The following is an 18,836-nucleotide window of genomic DNA, read 5'->3' as shown; positions in this document are numbered from 1 at the left end:
TTCGCGTTTAAGTGCGTACTGAATTACAGTTTCAGATGAGCGAAGTTAGGGGAAATCTTGGTAATAAGGTCCGTCACTCGCTAAATATTCGATATTAATACTAATATCTTAAAATGCAGATCTGTCAGGTATCGGATCCCTGTGGAGAAGTTGAGACTATAAAAGTTATGAAATAGAGGCTGCACAATGTAAAACTAATTTATTTTATCAATTTTATTAAGGGACCTAAAACTAACATATATTTTGTTAATGTTTAGCTTTAAAATTTGTTATTAAATTAAATAATAATAATTTAAATATATATTATACTACAAACAACTTTTTACCAATTAAAAGCTGTGCGCTCGCCGTAAAATTTTCAAAGGGTTTTTTTATTGACAGAAAGCTACTATGTATAAAAATATTATTTCTTAAATTAATGAACATTCATAAACTTTCAATATTAATCTGTATTCTATTTTAATCAGTAGCTTTTATATTTACTGTTCGGTTTTTTATTTACATAATTATTTCTTAAAATATAAAATTGATTTCCGGAAATGTATTATTAAAATGCCTCGTGGTAATATCGAAATTTTATTTGCAGATTCATTTCAAAAACGTTCATTTCGTCATTCGTAAAACGATTTTCTAAACGTTGACGTCACAAAGAAATTGAAAACGGGAATTGAATATTTATGATTTGGATTCTACATATTTGTATAATCTCTCAATAATCTTGTCTATAGCAGAGTAGTCTTGAGCGTGCGACTCTAATTCCTGTGGTCACTGGTATCAATCCCGGCTGTTTTTATGGACTTTTTACATACAATAAATAAAGTGACAAGACCGGCATATCTAAGGTCCACAAAAGTTGAGCTTGTATGTCAGGCACAGAAGGCCGACCTACTTGCCTCAACTAGAAAAAGATCAAGAAATCTAAGCGCCACTTAATTTTTATGTTGTCTAGCAAGTACTTTATAATATCTTTGATTTATGTGGTAAAAATTTAATTAAAACGTCTCTTCAGCCACACTAGGCCCGACTATTGTAAAGCATGCGAGCACCAAATTAAATAAATAACAGTAAGCCAGAAGTTAGTTTTGTAAATAATTCTAGTCGGATGACTCGGAATACTACATTCATAAAGTGAAATCGGTTATTTGCTTGTGATTTTAAATCCAAGCACTATTAACTTAATAGTTACCATTTGCAGTTCCTTTCCTTTATATAATAGCAACATGTTGGTATTTAATTCTAAAAACAAAATCCCGTTCACATTAATAATAATAAACCTATTTTCTCACAAAACTTCATACATGATAAGTTACAACTATTTATTAATGTATGTAAATAATTGTCAACCTTTTGGGGGATAGTTATTGTTTATGTGAGACTAATTAGTTGTGAGATTATGGTTTATATTTAAAAATAAAGGTCTAAGGTAACGTTGTTATCAGATTATTTTTTGTTTCTAGCAATGATATTGAGAAAGTAAACTTTGAACAAAGCTGTAGTCAAAGGCTAGCAAAATCCGCCTTAGAATAGCATTTTTTATAGATGTCCCCTTTGCCCAATAGTGTCGGAATTTGTCTCCAGGGGACAATCAAAGAAACCTCACTAAAAAGGACTAGTGCCTCTGGCGTTCTGAGCAAAGCTTTTAAAATTCCTGAGGGACTTGAATTTTCTTTAGTTTTTTTAATATTGCTAGATACCTACGAACTTTGTGCTATTTCTCCGTAGATTCTCCGTCCATTTTACAGATACCTTAGTAAATAAGAGCTAAATAATCGTAAACGGCAATTACTTCAGAGTACGTACACGTCACCTATGGAAGGTAGGCAAATACAGCCATTGATCAAGCTAAGACCCGCTCCCATATTTGATCTTGTGTTAAATAGAACATGCCTGCAATTACTTAGGCCTAGGGCAAAGATATACACAGGCTTTCCTGAGTCTTAGGCGCAACTGATATCATAATGTATATGGTGTTATTTTTTATGTTCTTGATATTTATGGATACAGACAAGTTATTATATAAACTAATTTATATACAGAAAAAGATAAAAACGTAACCATATAGTATGAAGCATTGTCTATTTAAATTTCTACTGTGGCTGAGTTCATGTCTATGAATTCAATTTGTGTTTCCAAATGTTTCACGACGTTAAAATAACAGAATACAATTGATGTAAAACTTTTTATTTTTATAGAACAGGGGAAAAACGGGCAGGAGGCTCACCTGATGTTAAGTGATACCGCCGCCCATGGACACTCTCAATGCCAGAGGGCTCGCGAGTGCGTTGCCGGCCTCAAATTCAACCTATAATTTAGATTCGGTTTGACCAAGCCAGCAATTTGTTTTTATAGAAGACTAGCAGCGACTAATTCAACGTAGGCTTAGAATTTATTTCACCAAATCCTTATAACTTTTATATTAGAGTAATATCACGAGACAAGCGAACTAACGACGAATCATGACCTTCTTGATAAAAAGTAAAAATGACAGTTTCACTCGGGATTATTGACACCTGAAGGCAACGCAAGCTTATTACTATTTAAATTACGTAAAATATTTTTTATTAAATTATGCTTAAGAAAAGGGATCCATCCGTTCCTTTTCCACCGCCGACTACATCAAAGGATTTTCGCGCCATTGCATCAACAGATGAACTGAACGAGCCATGCAGGAAGAAATTCTGTCGTTTTATTTACGATAAAGAGAACAACTTATATTGCGGAAGATCGTGTGTAAGTTGGATTTGCATTATCGTTTATTCTATCTTTTATTTAATATTTCTTTGCACATACACCTTGTTATTTCTCTATGGTTCCCTATCGTTGATAAAGTATTTGGACAAATATGAGAGCAGCGACAAAATCGAACTCATGACATATTCGCAACAAGGAATAGGACTATCAGCAACGCCGACATCTGTCAATACTCTACCCGTTATATCATATAAAGCTGACACTGATGATGATAAGCAATACGTTGATGAATTGAATTCATTCTTTAAGCGAAGAAAGAGATCAAGTGATTTGGGACCTTGTGGGTCTTTTCCATTTGGTTATTGGAACGAGCCTTGTATAATTATACGTATAAACAAGCAATTAGGCTGGTCTGCGAAACCATTGAAAAACGATACCAATGATATTCCTCAGGATGTTAAGAATTGGATGAAGACAGACCAGAAGCTATGGCTACATTGTCATGGCTTTCATTCGTATGATAAAGAGCATATTGGAAAGATTACGTATTATCCGGATCCGCCTGGTTTTGATCCAGGATTGTATCCAATTAATATGACAGATGACACACCATTAGTGGCGGTACAGTTAACAGATTTTACATTTGGGATATCGTTGGCGGTTGAGTGTACGTTGTACTATGACGGTGGATCGTCATCTGTTGCGTTTTTACTGTATGTAACTCCCAAGAGGAAAGTAATTTTAAGTGTGTAATAGTTAATATTTAGATTAAAGAATATTGTTTAAATGATAATAAATATTGGAACTTTGTATTTTTTGCATGTATTTTAATTATTATAATCTGAAATATGTTATTCAATATAATCCAATATGAATGAATGGATTTTTCTATCTATAGCAGTAATAGCAAAGTATTTTCCAGTAAGCATGTTACACCCAGTTGTGTCGTTTGTCTCGCCTCGCATAATTGAATGAGACTTCCCGCAGCCCTCATAATTGGACATTGAATATTGTTCTGGATAATTTGTAATACAGGATAACCAAAGAGATATTTTTAAGTCGCACTTAAAATTCAAAGATAAAATTTGTATAAAGAATATTTGTTTTCTGGTATGTATATCAGGATTTGTTTTATTCAATATTTATTTAATATGTGCACACATATGTATGCGACTGTATCGATGCTTTATTCTAAGCCCCAAAATGACGTAAGAGGTAGGTAGATCTTAGTCGAATTTAGACGTATATAAATTCATGAATTACACGGGTCAACATGAAATTTGACTTTGATTGTAAAGCATTAAATTTCGGTAGTTTAGGTCGTAATAAGACGGAAAAAAAATATATGGCATGAAAAACTTTGCTTTTGTGCTTAGAAGACTGATTGAACGAAATCTCGGATTTTAATTTTTAAAATCGGAATTTATTTGGTAGGCTAAACATTCACGTTAATGTTGTACCTCACATTTATATACAGAAAAATACAGGGCGTTTTCTGTATACAGAATCCGTAGGTGGAGGCCACGGCATGTAATTTGTGTTAACTGTAGGCGCCCGAACTCATTTAGTTCCACTCTCCTTAATTATATTTCGTCTATTCGGAAATAACCATTCATTTGTGTGATCATTTGGTCAATGATTATAGTCTGGCCTTAGGGTGTCTTAAATAGCGCTTTTTATTTGGATTAGAGTGTTGCTGAAAGATTTTGGCCTTAATTATAGCGTTGCGGTAAGACCAAGGGAATTCAAGTTTGGACTACTTAAAAAACCAATTGGTGCTTCTACTTTTCAAGGGTTCAAATAGTTTCTTTTTATAGGCGAACGAGCAGGAAGGTCACCTGCTGTTAAGCGATACAGTTCATGTCATTGAAATAAGGCTTGCAAATGCGTTGCCGGCCAGTTAAAAAATGTTTCACTCAAAAGTCAAATTGGTTCGGAGAAACTACAGTGGGCAGCTGGTTCCACATAGGCTACATTAGGTTACCAAAGAGTTCTATAATTGAAATTCTAAAAAGTTTTCAATACCAATGTTTCTAAGTGGCCAATTCTAAACATTTTCAGTGTTACCCACGTATGTACGTGAATATATATAGCCCCTTTAGCTCTAGTGTCTAGTTTAATCGCATCGAATAAAAAATAAATAATGAATTCTAAATCATAAAAACAATGAAAAAAGAAAAGGCGACTTGACGCATCAACTATAAGTTTTGTGTTTGATTACCGGTAAAACAATCATGTTTTTAGGTTCACAGATGCAGTATCTAGTAAAAACGACTTAAGATTCTAGTTGATGTACGCGTACAAGGTAAAAAGAACATGGTTGCTTTGTAAATAAAAGGCTACTATATAAAACAAATCTCTGAATATGGTAAAATTATTGATCCCGTAAATATAAATATAGTAAGGTATTCTGAATTCTTAAGAAATCGTGGCAAAATTCATAAAAGTGGCGTGAACTCTAACTATACCTTGGGTTCGGTTCCTACTTGGAGCACAAATTATGATTGAATTATCAAATCACCCTCTCATCTGGTGGAAGTTACTTACGGTTCAAAGTTTAGCAAAGACCTCGCATAACTCTGAGATGGTCTTGACAAGGGCCAAAGTAGGCATATATTAGCTTGGTCGCTGTAAAAGTATAGCTACCAACTAAACTTAGCTGTCATACAAAGTTGCAGATTGGGCACAGAAGACAACGCTCGCTTTTAGAAAGAATGAACAGACTGTTAGAAATGTGTATACTTCTATCGAAGATCTTGAAACTTCTTTACTACAAGTGAGAAAATTTGTACTACATTTATTAATTAATAATAAATTAATTAATTAAGGATAAAAGAAAACAATTTTTAATTTTTAAAGGAATAATTTATTAATACGCTAATGATCATAGATTATTTTATTTCACACTATTTTAGAGATTTGTTTTAAATAGTGAATACATTTAAGAAATACCTAATTATAAAAACACTTCCAATTTCTTTACGTAGCTTACATTCTTTATGTACAACAATCGTTATATTTAAAAGTTATATTAAAATTTAAAAATTGTACTAACGAATATCTGCGGTGGGTTACATGGGAAAATTCACATATTTGTATTTTATATAAAATGAACAATAAAAACAAATTCGATAAATCTAAACTGGTATATTTTTAATTTATTTAAAAAAGATTTGTTTAATTGTTCAATGGAACATCACTTGCAAATATTCATACCAAATTGTGTTTTTTATTTTAAAATCAATGTAAATTAAATTATATTCTTAAACCATATTTATTAATATTTAACCTCATATTAATATTTTTAAATCGAATCGATAAAATAAGTTTAATATTCGTTAGTATAATTTGATAATATCATATAATTTATGAAGGAAAATTGTAATGATTTATGTTGATATTAATAATTTTATTGGCACTAGCTAAGTTCTATCACATTCAGAAGTTGTTATCCTATTTAGTTTAACCAATGATAAAGTTTTAAATCATTACAGATACTTTAGTTGTATTTTTGAATGATTTTGATGTAAATAAAGTTCAATTTAAACAATATGAACACTTTAAATATAATAATAATACTATACAAATACATAACAAGTATTTGGTATGATGCTTTAATCCATAAAAATTTAACTTTGAAGTTTAACAATAAAATTTCATTTGGAATAAATAAAAAGCATTCAACCGAGAATTTGCTAGTCATACAATTCCCAAGTTAGCAATAGTATTGTAGGCTTATCAAAAATAGAAGGATTACAGTTAATATATATCACAAAATATATTCATTGTTACGATTAAACTTTGTTTTCAATGCCTTGAGAAATAAACTTAAATCTAGAAGAACACAATTGAAATGAACACACAAAAAAGTGCTGTAAATTTTAATAGTATACTTAAGTCTACTTAATGCAGAAATATAAAGAAAGGCAAACGAAATCCTCAAAATACGGCATTGAAAAAAAGCTTCGATAGGCCTGAATTCATGGACCACTGAAAGAGAGGTAATTTTAATTCACTCATTTCCCTAATTTAGCTTAAGGAACTATCTACAAAGACAAGCTTGCAAAAAAATAAGTTGCTTCTAAACTGATAGGTAATCTGAAAAGAAGAATAAGACAGAAATTAAGAAACAACAGAAGAGTTATTATATATTAAACAGAAACAAATAATGGTCGATGAAACGAATACCTAACCTACAAATAGTATAGAACATGTCATAGAATGTTATATTTCTACTTTATATTAGACTTTGAAAACATCTAAACAATCGTAGTATACCAATAGAATATTAAACTGACATCCAACGATTTTGTACACTCAAAAGAGACTTATTTCTAGGAATTTAAACATATATTGGCATAAAAAGACGTGTCCTAATTTATCTGCACCTTGGGGCTTAGTCAAGATATCTTAACAATAGTGTATGCAGAAAATGGAAAATTTGTATGAAAATTACACAGTTTTGACAGTTCGTGTCGGTACATTTACACACAAATTTAGTTTTCCCTTGTCTGCATACACTTTTAAGGCAACTTGATTAAACCCCCTCAACATTTCCGGCCTCAGTATTGCCAGAGATTCTTTTGAACATCTATGCATCTTATATATAATGAAGGTTCTTACGTATGTATCCGGTCAGATAAATTTGTGACAGTTAAATATGATAATGAGCTCTAGCCTAATAAGGAAATACATCTATAAATAATACACTCTATTAATGGACGAACACATATCATTCGAGCGAATGCAGTCTACGATTATAATTAAGTAAATATTCTACAAATTGAGGAAATTGTAACTAAGTTATATGCGCATTCCATCATTCAGTTTAGATGAGATTAAACGCCATCAACAAGATTAAACCGGGTGTTAATTTGTCGTGGAAGGTAATTTATTGGCACCACCTAGTCATGTGATACTAAACTACTTCTTGATTTGTATTAGCGCCATCTAGAGAAACAATATTCAAACACTTTGTCTGATAGTCCTGAACGATAGTTGTACTCAAGCGGTAGATTGAATATTGAAAGATTTGTTGTGCTTGTATAAAAATAAATAATATTTTGATACAAAAAAAATATCAAAATTGTCATATGTGTTGAAATTAAAAAGTATAATATTGAGACCCTTATAAGACTGTTTCGACTGATTCTTCTTCTGATTTAGAAGTTAAAAGGCGAAAAATGTATTTAAACATTAGTTGCATACAATAATTTCATTATTAAAACTACTAATGTAGTTGTCAAATATAATAAAGAAATTATTGTAGTTAGTAGTGCACATAATTCTAAAAGAAAACATAGCGTTCGGTTACTTAGAGATCACATCACATTTCAATACTTAGCGTCACCTTAGCACTACATTCTAATAGGCCACGTGGAGGCACATCTACTCAGTTTTGGGCTTCCCAGGATTGCCTTTGGGGATCAGGGCACCTCGGGGAATGTCATGAGCGAGGCTGTCAGAATTTTCACTGGAATCGTCCCGAATGTTGTCATGCGAATTTTCCCGGATGAGATTAACGTGATCCCAGTTACCACCCCTCACGAAGTTACGGAAGTAGCGAATATTGTCGCGAACCATAACTAATTCGCGATAAAGTCCGTAACACCAAAACAAACCTCAAATGACAAAGAACGCGACGACCAGACCGAGAACAGTCATGATGTTTGACACAATGCTGTATCCCTTACTCCAGCTGCAGTCCAGATCTTTAGAAATTACCTGAATAAAAATTAAGTTTTGTAGGTTAGTCAATTGTCAAAACTTCAACAACAACAAGGTTGTACCTAGTGTCCAAGGTGAGATGATTATAAATGTCTATGCAAGTAAAAATATGACCTACGACCATCTAAAGTCTTCGTTAACATAATCGAGGAAACAAGAGTCTTATATACTCACATCACTCAATGTTCGGTTCTGATAAGAGGGGCAGGTAGCGAGTCTTACGTCGTCCAATGCATCGCAACTAGATGGACTGTCACAAATATACTGGCGTCGTTTGCGATCCCAAGCTTGTATCCAGCTAAAAATTAATAGCAATCATAAAATATGAACATAATAATCATGTCTGGAAATTTTATATTCCCAAAAAGTGTTTTTTTTTGTCACCTTAAATATCTTTCAGAAAATATAATATTAATTATTCTATATACATCGACTTTTTGGTAAAATTTAAGTCTATGATAGAGTATACAGCTTAATAAACCTACCCTATTCCACAATCACAGACAAGGGGATTGCTAGCCACGAGGATGTCATCAAGGAAGAGGTCGTTTGGAACTCCAGGCCACTCCTTCCGAGCTGGGTTTGGTAATCTCTTCAGCTGATTGTTCCGTAGGTCCAAAGACAAGTTCTTGATACGACCATGCCTCCAGAATACTTCAGACGATATATCCTCAATGCTGGTGTTGAAAATTGTTAGCCTCATCTCTCTGGAGCATGCGCCCTTTAAAAAATAATACTAACGTCATACAAGAAATATAATACTATTTAGTAGCTTATAAAAAATGTGTTAAACTTCTGACATAAATCAATCAGTAAAAAAAACAAAATTTAGAAATCTTTACACGCGAAAATCAGAATTTCTGATTATGCACAGGTCGTGAAGGCTGTTGAAGATGTTATATCTTTGTATCACATATGTTTACGGAGTATATATCTTAATTTAAATTGGGAAGATATAGATATATAGTCCTTTTATCCTATAGGTGGTTGGCCAGACATAATAGATAATATAAATAATTGTACCAGCTACCGACCAATCTCAAGCAATAAGTATGTCGCTGTTAATCGCGCCCAAGACTACGGGGCTATCTGGGAGATACGCGTTATTTTTTTTTATATGTTCAAATAATATTGCGTCTAAAATAAAATGTAATATTGCCCTTTAAAATTATTTTATATTTAAGTTACTTACATTAAGAAGATTCTGTGAGATGAACTTCAACTCTCGCCCAGTTAGCGTAATGTTATCCAATTTGCATGGCAGTTCGCCTTTCATCTCGTTTCCTAAATCGATTTGTGAGTTTTCAACGGACAAGAACAAATTCTCTAATGCGGCGTTCTGTGAGGTCATTTTAGGGATACTGAAGTCTCTCACGTTTCCGTTCACAGAAAGCTTTAGAGTTCTCAATCCATACATTTTGCTAAAGACGCCATACTGAAATGTATTTTTAAGTTTCATGAATAAAGGTTGGCACTTTAATATTATAATAGTTGAAGCCGTGAATGACCAATTAAATTGTTACAACTAACATTAGAATTATTTTTTTATAAACGTAAAGATTAATGTATTAATGGTGGGTTATTTTCCAACATGTAATTTTCTATGTACAAAATCATTAAAATAGGTGAGGTGGTTTGTATGTACACAAGTATAAATGATTAATGATTCCAAAGAGGCCTAACTTTTCAAGGACGAAAATTATAAACAATTTTTTGTTACCCATATAAATTAAAATATGCTAAACGATTCAAATCATACTAAAATATTCTATAATACCTCTAAAATACTCAGACGAAGTCTGGTGACATCAAGGTATTCCAGTCGTGGTGATAGTCCATACAAGCTGGTGTTCATGAGGGCTGTGATTGGATTGCCCGATAGTGATAACCAGCGAAGATCGCTGAGCGAATGCGTAGCCTAAAAAAATGTATAGCTTTTTAACGCAAACATGTAAATAATAGTAATTTCAATATTTTACTTGGTAGAATTTTTAACTTTTTAATTTCTAGATTAGATTAGCTTATCACAATTTGTAGATGTTAGCTATCATTACAGTGTTCCTGAATACCAGAACCCAGACCATTTGGCAGCATGTGTTCAGGCATAGACTAATATTCAAACAGTCTTTATCAATGAAACAGAACAGGATGTTTTTTTAAGTACATATTATCTATCCCTTTTTTATTAACGATTTTCTGCCGTCGAATATATTCAGGTTCAAACGACGGAGAATACTCGTATATTTTGTCGCTTCTTTCGATACAGAAAATCGAAATGAATACAGAATGCCAATATTTCTTTCTTTTCTTACCACGGGCACTTTAGTTAGGTCGTTGTATGATAAGTCGAGTGCTCTTAGACGCGTCAAATTGGCAGTTGTGTCGGTTGGAATTGAGTGGAGATTGTTGTACGATAGGTCCAGAGTTTTCAACTTCGGAAGTGGTAGAGATGGTATCTAAAATGAAAACAATATTGCTAGACTCAATCTTACAATTATTTATAAATAATTAGTGCACATTTTTAACAACATGGGTTACCTAATAGCACTGCGTAAATGCTTAGCGTATAGTGTAGGGTTTATAAAGATTAAGAATTTTATTTTACCAATTAAAGCATCTACACAGTATTTAGATCTAGAAATGGAAACATCGCTTGGAGCGAAAAGTATTTAAGAAATTACATAGCTACTTACAACTTGCAAGCTGACATTCTTAAGTCCCAAATAAGACAATCTCCGCTCCAGTCCTTTGAATATATTTCCACTTCGGTCACCGTTAAACGGCAAGTTGTTGCTCAAATCCAACCAACGAAGTTTTGGTAACGCGCCGAACGCGCCACTCTCAATTCTTACCAAATGATTATTGGATAGATCTAACCATGCCAAAGACTGAAAGTTGTTTGACCAATTAGCTCAAAGCATATCATAGATTATATCAATAATATTTGATTTTAACAATTACAACCCTTATAGTGTAGATTGAAAAAGAAAATATGTACAAATTAGTTCAAAGCGAATACTACAACTAGACATCTACAAGACAAACAAAATAAAACTGTGAAACAAGCAAACGCAATATCGGAGAACAAAAGATGCTTCAAATATTTTGACTGTCATAAGCCAAGTCTAAATTTAATTTTTAAGAAGGGCAAGGAAAGTAAAGTTAGGGCCAAAGGGCTAAAAGAATTTGGAGCGAATGGCCAATCCTCTACCTTGTAGAATATGTTCTGCGGATATTGCTTTTTATGGTGGAAGACTCTGGATTGGTCTCGCCTAGCGGTGTGGTACATGTAATCATCGTTGTAGTCGTTTTCCTCGGGCCAAAACTCGCCGGCCTCGGAGTTCTGGCGACATGCGGTATACGTTAGCAAGCTACCACTGGCGTGTCGATGCATATTATTGTTTTTATGATTTTAACCTAACCCAATCCATTAGAAATACTTTTATGCTGGATTGCTTATGGACACGCTTGTGATGCAAAATTTGTATGTGGTTGACAAAAAATATCAATCGAATAATTTATGAATGGATAACAAAAGAGATGAAGATGACATGACAAGCAAATGTCAGTCGGCAGACAATTAATACTTAATTAGCATTTTGAATGAATACTAAATTAATTAAAGATAACAATAATATGTATCGACTTCATATCACACTGTTCACACAGATACAACAACTACAAATTACAATGGTTAGTTATTACTAATCGTTGTAAAGGAAACAGATATTGAGCAAATTATGTAGTATATGTTAATGAATTTATATATTTTTTCTTAATATAGAGTTGTGCTCAAAATCTGTGCCTTGCACTATTATAACATGAATGTTTCGTGTTGGTTTTATAACTCCTGTATTACAAAAACTTCAAATAAAAATAATAAACATTCATGTTCTTACAAATCAACGCATTTTCTTTCTTCCAATTTAGAATATTTATGCGGCTAGTAAATATTCTGAACTAACCACATTAATTAAGTAAAAAGCTTATAGTGTATATACGACACCGTTATATTATTTTTGAAAACAGAAAGAGCGTTGAATGATAAATCAAATTATTGAGTGAGTTTAATTTCAGACAGTCGGTACATTAAGCAAGGATATGATATCTACATCATTCAATTCTTTACAAAGCAAAACCCCAGTTGTGTTAATCCAATCACCTTATTCATATCTGGAACATTCCAGCATAGCAAATTGTGAAAGGATCCGTACAAAAAAACTGTGGTAAAACATATTTTTATTGGGATACTTACCCTAAATCGCTGGACCAAGTCAGGAATGGCTACAGCAGGTACCGTGTTGCTGCTAAGATCTAGTTCCACAAGATTTGCAGCGGCACCTGGTGATAATGCGTTCGTTGGCATCCTTGATAAGTCGTTGTTTGATAAGTCCAACCTAAATAAATATTAATCCAAGTGTGAAAATTTATGTTTTAGATAAAACATGAACAATATAAACTGGAAGATTCTCAATTTAAAAAATTTATTTACACCCAGAAATTACCATGTATCATTTTATATAGAAAGTTTATACACCGTATACAATGAGAAGTTTTCTTTCTAATTAGTAAATAATACGATAAGCATATAAAGAGAACAATAACAGTTCGTGTTTTTTGTATAAAACACAAAGCCCCTAATACAATACCTTTCTAAATTTGCCGACAAAATGAGATTGTCAGCCAGATTCCGAATACGATTATGGGAAAGATCAACTGAGGTCAACATTTGCATATCGTGGAATACTTCAACCGGAAGTTCAATCAGATGATTATGTGATAGATTCAAAATCTGAAAGAAATACATTATTAAAATACGAGTTAAAACACAACACAACGCACATGGACATGAAGACAATTAAAAGGTGATTTGGCAAATTAATGGCCAATGAAGATGAATGTTACTTCATTTGATCAAGTTACTCGTAAATAACCATTAATGATTAAACCAAGCCCGAGTCCACATATGTCCATCTGGAATTAATTAAATAAAACATTGTTTCAAGAAAATATAAAAAATGGTAAAATTAATACTAAGAAAATAAAAGATCAAAGACTAAAATCATAAAATACAAATAAAAATCTTATTTAAGGATTTTACAAAGTATATAATACAAAAGATACATAATAATTAATAATAATATCTTAAAAGAATAAGAAGTGTAGAAAAGGAATATTAATGTGATATAGGGTCTTTAGAAAATTTCTCGTGACTGTCTCTAAAAACGGAACGTTATATTTAGCGAAATTTACCTGCAAATTTTTGACTTTTTTAAAACAATCGTATTCCATATGGAATATTTGGTTATGAGACAAATCAAGGTACTGTAACATTAGCATAGATCCAAACACTTCTCTTGTAATATTTCTTATTTGGTTATGTGACAGATGCAGTTCAGATAACGTTAGGTCAGCATGCCTGAAAGAAATAAACAAGAAATAAACAAAGGAAGAAAAACTTAGCTTTGTTTTGTTAATATTAGGGTTCACGTTATTTGTGCGCTATGGACTCCTAAACTACTAAACCTATAAGTTATTAATAAAAAAGATTGCATATTTTTACCCCATTTTTACTATAAAATAAGGCTCAAAATATAAAATATATGTATTAATGTAAATAAATAACTCACCTAAAGTAATATGGAGCAATGTAGGAGATATTGTTGTGAGAGAAATCCAATACTCTTATATTAACTGATACTGTTCCGAGACCTAAAATTACGAATCCTTTAAGTTTATATTTTAAAACATTTATAACACAATCGAAAAAAATAGCGCTAGAACGTACAAAACAAACGATACGGCGACGCTGTTACAGCTTGGCCGTGCGGTAATTTACCCTTATCTGTATTTTCTGGGAAAATTAATAGCGGAATTAGATTAAGAATTTCAAAATGATCTAATGCCAAATGGGACCAATCGATCGAAAAAACGAATTCCACCGTTCAAAAATTTTCCCGGAAAAAAACAATAAGACCTTAAACTACACCATTGCTATATCAATTTGAAGCGTCGTCGAGAAAATTGATTTTTTCGATTGACGTCATCAATGATACCTTTATGGTGATGCTGAAGATGTAAATGTATATGAATATTGATGATTTTATGCCATTATTAAGTGAGATGACGGTCATGACATCGAAAATCCAGTTATCTCGATAATGTCCTTACCACTAGTCGCTTGAAAAGAAATGAATTAATTAGAAAAAAGTACAAACAAAGATAAGGAATAATAAAAGTCACCTTGATCATCCACTGATATTAAGCCTGAATCGGATGCGAGATGAAAAGAACAAAAGGAAGAGTAAAACCAAGAAAAAATAACATACAAAGAAGTAAGATACGAAGAATATAAACTCACAAAAAGCACACACAATAACGTTAATAATAATCAGTATAAGGGTCTTAGACAAGATCCATGTTGTTCCGGAGACCAGGAATTTGTATGCAAAATGATAACACGACAAGTGTGAACTAATGCCATGCTAGGATAAATTATTTTAGATGTCATGATTTTTTTGTCTCAGGCCCCAGTTAATAAACTAAGTATTTGCAAAAGCGCTGTAACTCGTTAAGCGACATACCAATTTTTAAAGCCAATGAAATTTAATAGTTTCAAATTTTTTGGAGTTAGTGCGTCACTACCTATATTTTTTATTAATTATTAGAATAACAACATACTTTTTTTGTAACCCTAACTAAAACTATCCAAATAGTTAATTTTTTATAAATAATTTTAGATTTTCTCTTTACCTCTAGTATTTTCAGTTTCTAAAAACTCGAGTCTCTCTCTCTCACTCTGAAACTCAAACTCATATTCTCGTAAAATAACTTACTTTGCGCTTTAGGTGGTGGGTAGAAGTTGGATGAAAAGAAACTTGGTGCATTGGAATCAGTCAACGACACTATTTGGTTGAAGGATGCGTTCACTTTAAGGGCAGTTGCAGAACCGACTTGATCAAATATCGAGAACTTAAACATCTCTAGACGGTTGAAAGATATATCTAACCTGAAAACATTTCGAATTTAACGTAAACTTCAGATAACTGAGTAACATTATGGCTGTTAACTATTATCATATAATCAAGTTTATAATATTAAGCGTATGTTTTTAAGGCTTAATGATACTAATACATACTCATATATAATATACATAAATAAATAAATAACTTAATAATAAATGATAAAATAAGAAATTGCTAGTTTTTTTTATTTTCCTTTTTTGTAAGCATCGTATGATCAAAATATAAAAACTGCACATGCTTAGTTACCGAACAAAAACGTTCGATGAAAAATTAATTTATGTCGTAAATATTTACTTAAGGAAAAATATTCCAATTTACTTACTCTTTCAAAGCTGGTAGATTTTGGAAGGCTTCTTCGCTAATATCTCTAAGCCTGTTACCCTGCAGCCTGATCACTTTCAAGTTATCAACGCTCATAAACGCCCGTCTTTCAATGGTATCTATCAAGTTGTCTTCGATTTGTATCTCCTGTAGTTCTCTAAGATCTACGAAAGTGTGCTGAACAATTTTCGTCATTTTGTTAAACGATAGGTATATGCCTTGTAATTGTCGGTGGATGTCACCCTGCAATAAAATGTATTACGTATAATGATTGTCGTAGTTAACATTACACCAGCCAACCTTGGAAGTCGTTGAGCACTGGACAAAGACACAAGCATAAGTGCTTTTTGACATGGCAGATGGCCAGCCGAAGGAGGCCCGCTCTTGTAAAATAGAACACACAATACATTGATGTTCTCTCATGAGTCTCAGATTTTTGGACAGTGATATAATTATGTAACCAAGATCGCTCGAAAGCGTTAAGGACGTCAGTTTCCGTCCTTTTCATTGCATTATATCTAAAGCTTTATTAGTTGTATGTCGTATGCAACAAAGTGTTAGCAAAAAATAATCATAAAGTCCCAATGTATAATGAGATTGTGAAACATGAATTTTAAATTTTCATTAAAACTGTACAATACGCCATTTCGACAGCACAGAAATTGCGTTAACTCATAGTAAGTAATACAGTGAAAACCGTTGACAAGGACGTAGATTAGAACAACATACCGGTTATATTGACCAAAATCAAAGGTCCCGGCTGAATTATATTCTATTAGGTTCTTAATAACAACGCTGTTACGACTATCGGTTTTTACGACTAAATATGAGAAGGCCCTTCGACAGTCCTTATCACAGATTTTGACGTAATTACATTTTTATTCGTGAGCTGAGAGAAAGTGAGAGAATAATCTAATGCCCATAAACTGAACGGACGACGCAGAAGTTATCGAAACCTAATAAATATTATTTTAAATAATAATAAACACGTACCTGCAAAGTTCCCTTAGAAAAGTGCTCGATAAGATTGTCTTGAAGATTCAGTGTCCTCACGTTGTAAAGGAAATGGAAGGATGTATCGGGAACATTTTTCAGTTTGTTATTGCTCAAGTCCAAATGCTGCAACTCGTTTAGCGCTTTAAGCGGCTCAAAAGGTAGAATTTTTACCGAATCAGCTAATCCGTTCGCTATTTTCAAGGTCGTTAGGCTATGAAGCTGTTAAAAAAAACACTATTTTAATCCACACAGCTGTTTTAAAAAAATTATGTACAGTCAAATTGGCTAACAAAAAATAATAATTTAAGTTAATTTTAAAATTGACCTTTAACCTTCGAGAAATTCTTTAATGATTTTAATTGTCCCGTTGTTTTTAAATATAATAATTATTGCTACAATATACTTCATATTAGATTTAAATTAAATCCTTTGATTGAATTACTGAAAAGGTTTTCGTAAAATTTAAATTACCTCTGCAAACGCAAACGGGTCGATAAAGTCGATTTCGTTTTCAGATAAGTCCAGGCTTTTGATCGTCCTCACGTGCTGGAAAGCACTGGCCTCAATTTTGGTGATGGTGCTTCCGAATATTTTAAGGTCTTCCAGCTCTAAACCATATTCGATAAAGTCTTCTGAGCTGATGCTGCGACGAATTAGCTTACTCACTGCTAAGTATCGGAGAGAGCGCATTCTGGAAGTATTTTATATAGAGTATGTTCACAAATTAAAAACAAAAATTATATTCGGGTTTAAATGGCTAACAAAATACTATCAAGATAAACAAATACGACAAAATACCAAGTTGAAGAAACTATAGTTAGAGCAACTTAATAATATATATATAAAATAGGTAAATTAATACATTGTTAAATGTTTTAAGGAAAGGTCTAGAAATATGGGTTTGTTGTGCTCGTCTGCGAAATTCTGTAAACATAAGCCTATGACGATTAACAACGTTAATTACATATATCTATTCCGGGGAATTGGAATTGCACAATCATTACTTTCCTTAGTCAAACTCAAAAATTATTTATTCATATAGGTAACACAATGGACACTCATGAACGTCAAAAAAATACATTGAATGCTTCTAATTAAACTTTTACAGTTAGTTCTTAAATCAAGGGCGTAGAACGGAAAGGAAGAACTGCCAATAAACTCTCGGCCACTCCTTTTAATCGCCAAGTTTTTTTTGTTTTACATAACATTTGTAAGGAGCTGCAACCATTACACCATGTTCCACATGACATCTTACGTAATAAATTATAATAATATGAATTAAAAATAAAGATTTGTCTCAGATTGTCAAAGATCCTCTATCAGTGGAAATGTAGATGGTGAAATAGGAGCACGAACGCATTTACATTCTCGTGGGAAAACACGGAAATACATAGTCGAAATAACTAACGAATAATAACGATATATGTAATTTAAAGAGAATCGGGTAAAGGTATGTTCAGCTATAAAGAATGTGGCCTTTTGGTTTTAAATAAACATATGCGCTATAATGGATGTTACCTTCGTATATCCTGCAGACTCATTTCAATTGGAGACGATCCACTGATGTCCAAATAGAAGAGTTTGTATTGGAAATTATTCACTGATGTCACCGAGAAGTCTGAGGGGTTGCCAGTCGATAGGAGGTTGGTGTCCACCTGAACAACATTGTGATAAACTAACATCAACACAACAACGAACAACAACAAAATCTTGATATTGAGATGGTATAGAATATAAAATGTTAATACAGAGGTTCTAGATTTTTCCAGAAGCTTTGTTATTGTTTAAGTTTATTCCTATATTGAGTCTATCATTGTCACGGATAAACTAAGTATATGGGTTATTCTGAGCGTGGCTCTGTCAAAAATAATGCCCAATGACTCATACTGTTTATAGAATATTTGAATGGACGCGAACAAATAACTCTGCAACTTCAAATAACAAAAAAGAAAACTATCTTGCAACCTGCCGTACCAGGTGGTTTGGCCATGGAATATAGTCCTAGCATATAATTTAGCGTCTTCCGTGTTAAGGAAGAGGTATCAGGGAAATTAAATAAAAGACAATTATTTCAAT

General features: G+C 32.5%; 2 protein-coding genes across 9 annotated transcripts in view; one reads left to right on the top strand and one right to left on the bottom strand.

Moving 5' to 3' along the window:
- The first annotated feature begins 2,559 nt into the window (after positions 1–2,559).
- On the top strand, positions 2,560–3,444 carry LOC110995689 (sodium/potassium-transporting ATPase subunit beta-1-like). The gene has a single exon (XM_022262973.2). The coding sequence runs from the start codon at positions 2,569–2,571 to the stop codon at positions 3,442–3,444; it is 876 nt and encodes a 291-aa protein (XP_022118665.2). The 5' UTR covers positions 2,560–2,568.
- A 2,128-nt stretch (positions 3,445–5,572) lies between these two features.
- LOC110995683 (chaoptin) overlaps positions 5,573–18,836 on the bottom strand; it is a 53,536-nt gene continuing 40,272 nt past the window's right edge. The window contains exons 10-30 of one of the 8 annotated variants that reach the window (XM_022262959.2): positions 18,279–18,415; positions 17,232–17,451; positions 16,758–16,979; positions 15,766–16,007; positions 15,255–15,427; positions 14,662–14,685; positions 14,207–14,272; positions 14,049–14,130; positions 13,672–13,837; positions 13,342–13,392; positions 13,068–13,210; positions 12,674–12,815; positions 11,630–11,761; positions 11,112–11,306; positions 10,731–10,874; positions 10,196–10,336; positions 9,611–9,853; positions 8,904–9,139; positions 8,593–8,716; positions 8,313–8,415; positions 5,573–6,789 (exon numbers count right to left, since the gene is read on the bottom strand). In XM_022262959.2, coding sequence (XP_022118651.2) covers positions 8,314–8,415; positions 8,593–8,716; positions 8,904–9,139; positions 9,611–9,853; positions 10,196–10,336; positions 10,731–10,874; positions 11,112–11,306; positions 11,630–11,761; positions 12,674–12,815; positions 13,068–13,210; positions 13,342–13,392; positions 13,672–13,837; positions 14,049–14,130; positions 14,207–14,272; positions 14,662–14,685; positions 15,255–15,427; positions 15,766–16,007; positions 16,758–16,979; positions 17,232–17,451; positions 18,279–18,415 — 2,985 coding nt within the window. In that variant the 3' untranslated portion in view covers positions 5,573–6,789; position 8,313. Of the gene's footprint in view, positions 8,416–8,592; positions 8,717–8,903; positions 9,140–9,610; positions 9,854–10,195; positions 10,337–10,730; positions 10,875–11,111; positions 11,307–11,629; positions 11,762–12,673; positions 12,816–13,067; positions 13,211–13,341; positions 13,393–13,671; positions 13,838–14,048; positions 14,131–14,206; positions 14,273–14,661; positions 14,686–15,254; positions 15,428–15,765; positions 16,008–16,757; positions 16,980–17,231; positions 17,452–18,278; positions 18,416–18,836 lie in introns of all 8 variants that reach the window. The other 7 variants (XM_022262958.2, XM_022262965.2, XM_022262963.2 and 4 more) reach the window with 7 other exon arrangements.

The sequence above is a fragment of the Pieris rapae genome, chromosome 17 (genome assembly GCF_905147795.1).
Source record: "Pieris rapae chromosome 17, ilPieRapa1.1, whole genome shotgun sequence".
Classification (NCBI taxonomy): Eukaryota; Metazoa; Arthropoda; class Insecta; order Lepidoptera; family Pieridae; genus Pieris; species Pieris rapae.
Note: the sequence above shows the minus strand (reverse complement) of the source record. Positions and strands in the feature narration are given on the sequence as shown.

Excerpts from the sequence above, each read along its gene's own strand:
- LOC110995689 (XM_022262973.2), top strand. The coding sequence starts at position 2,569 with ATGCTTAAGAAAAGGGATCCATCCGTTCCTTTTCCACCGCCGACTACA.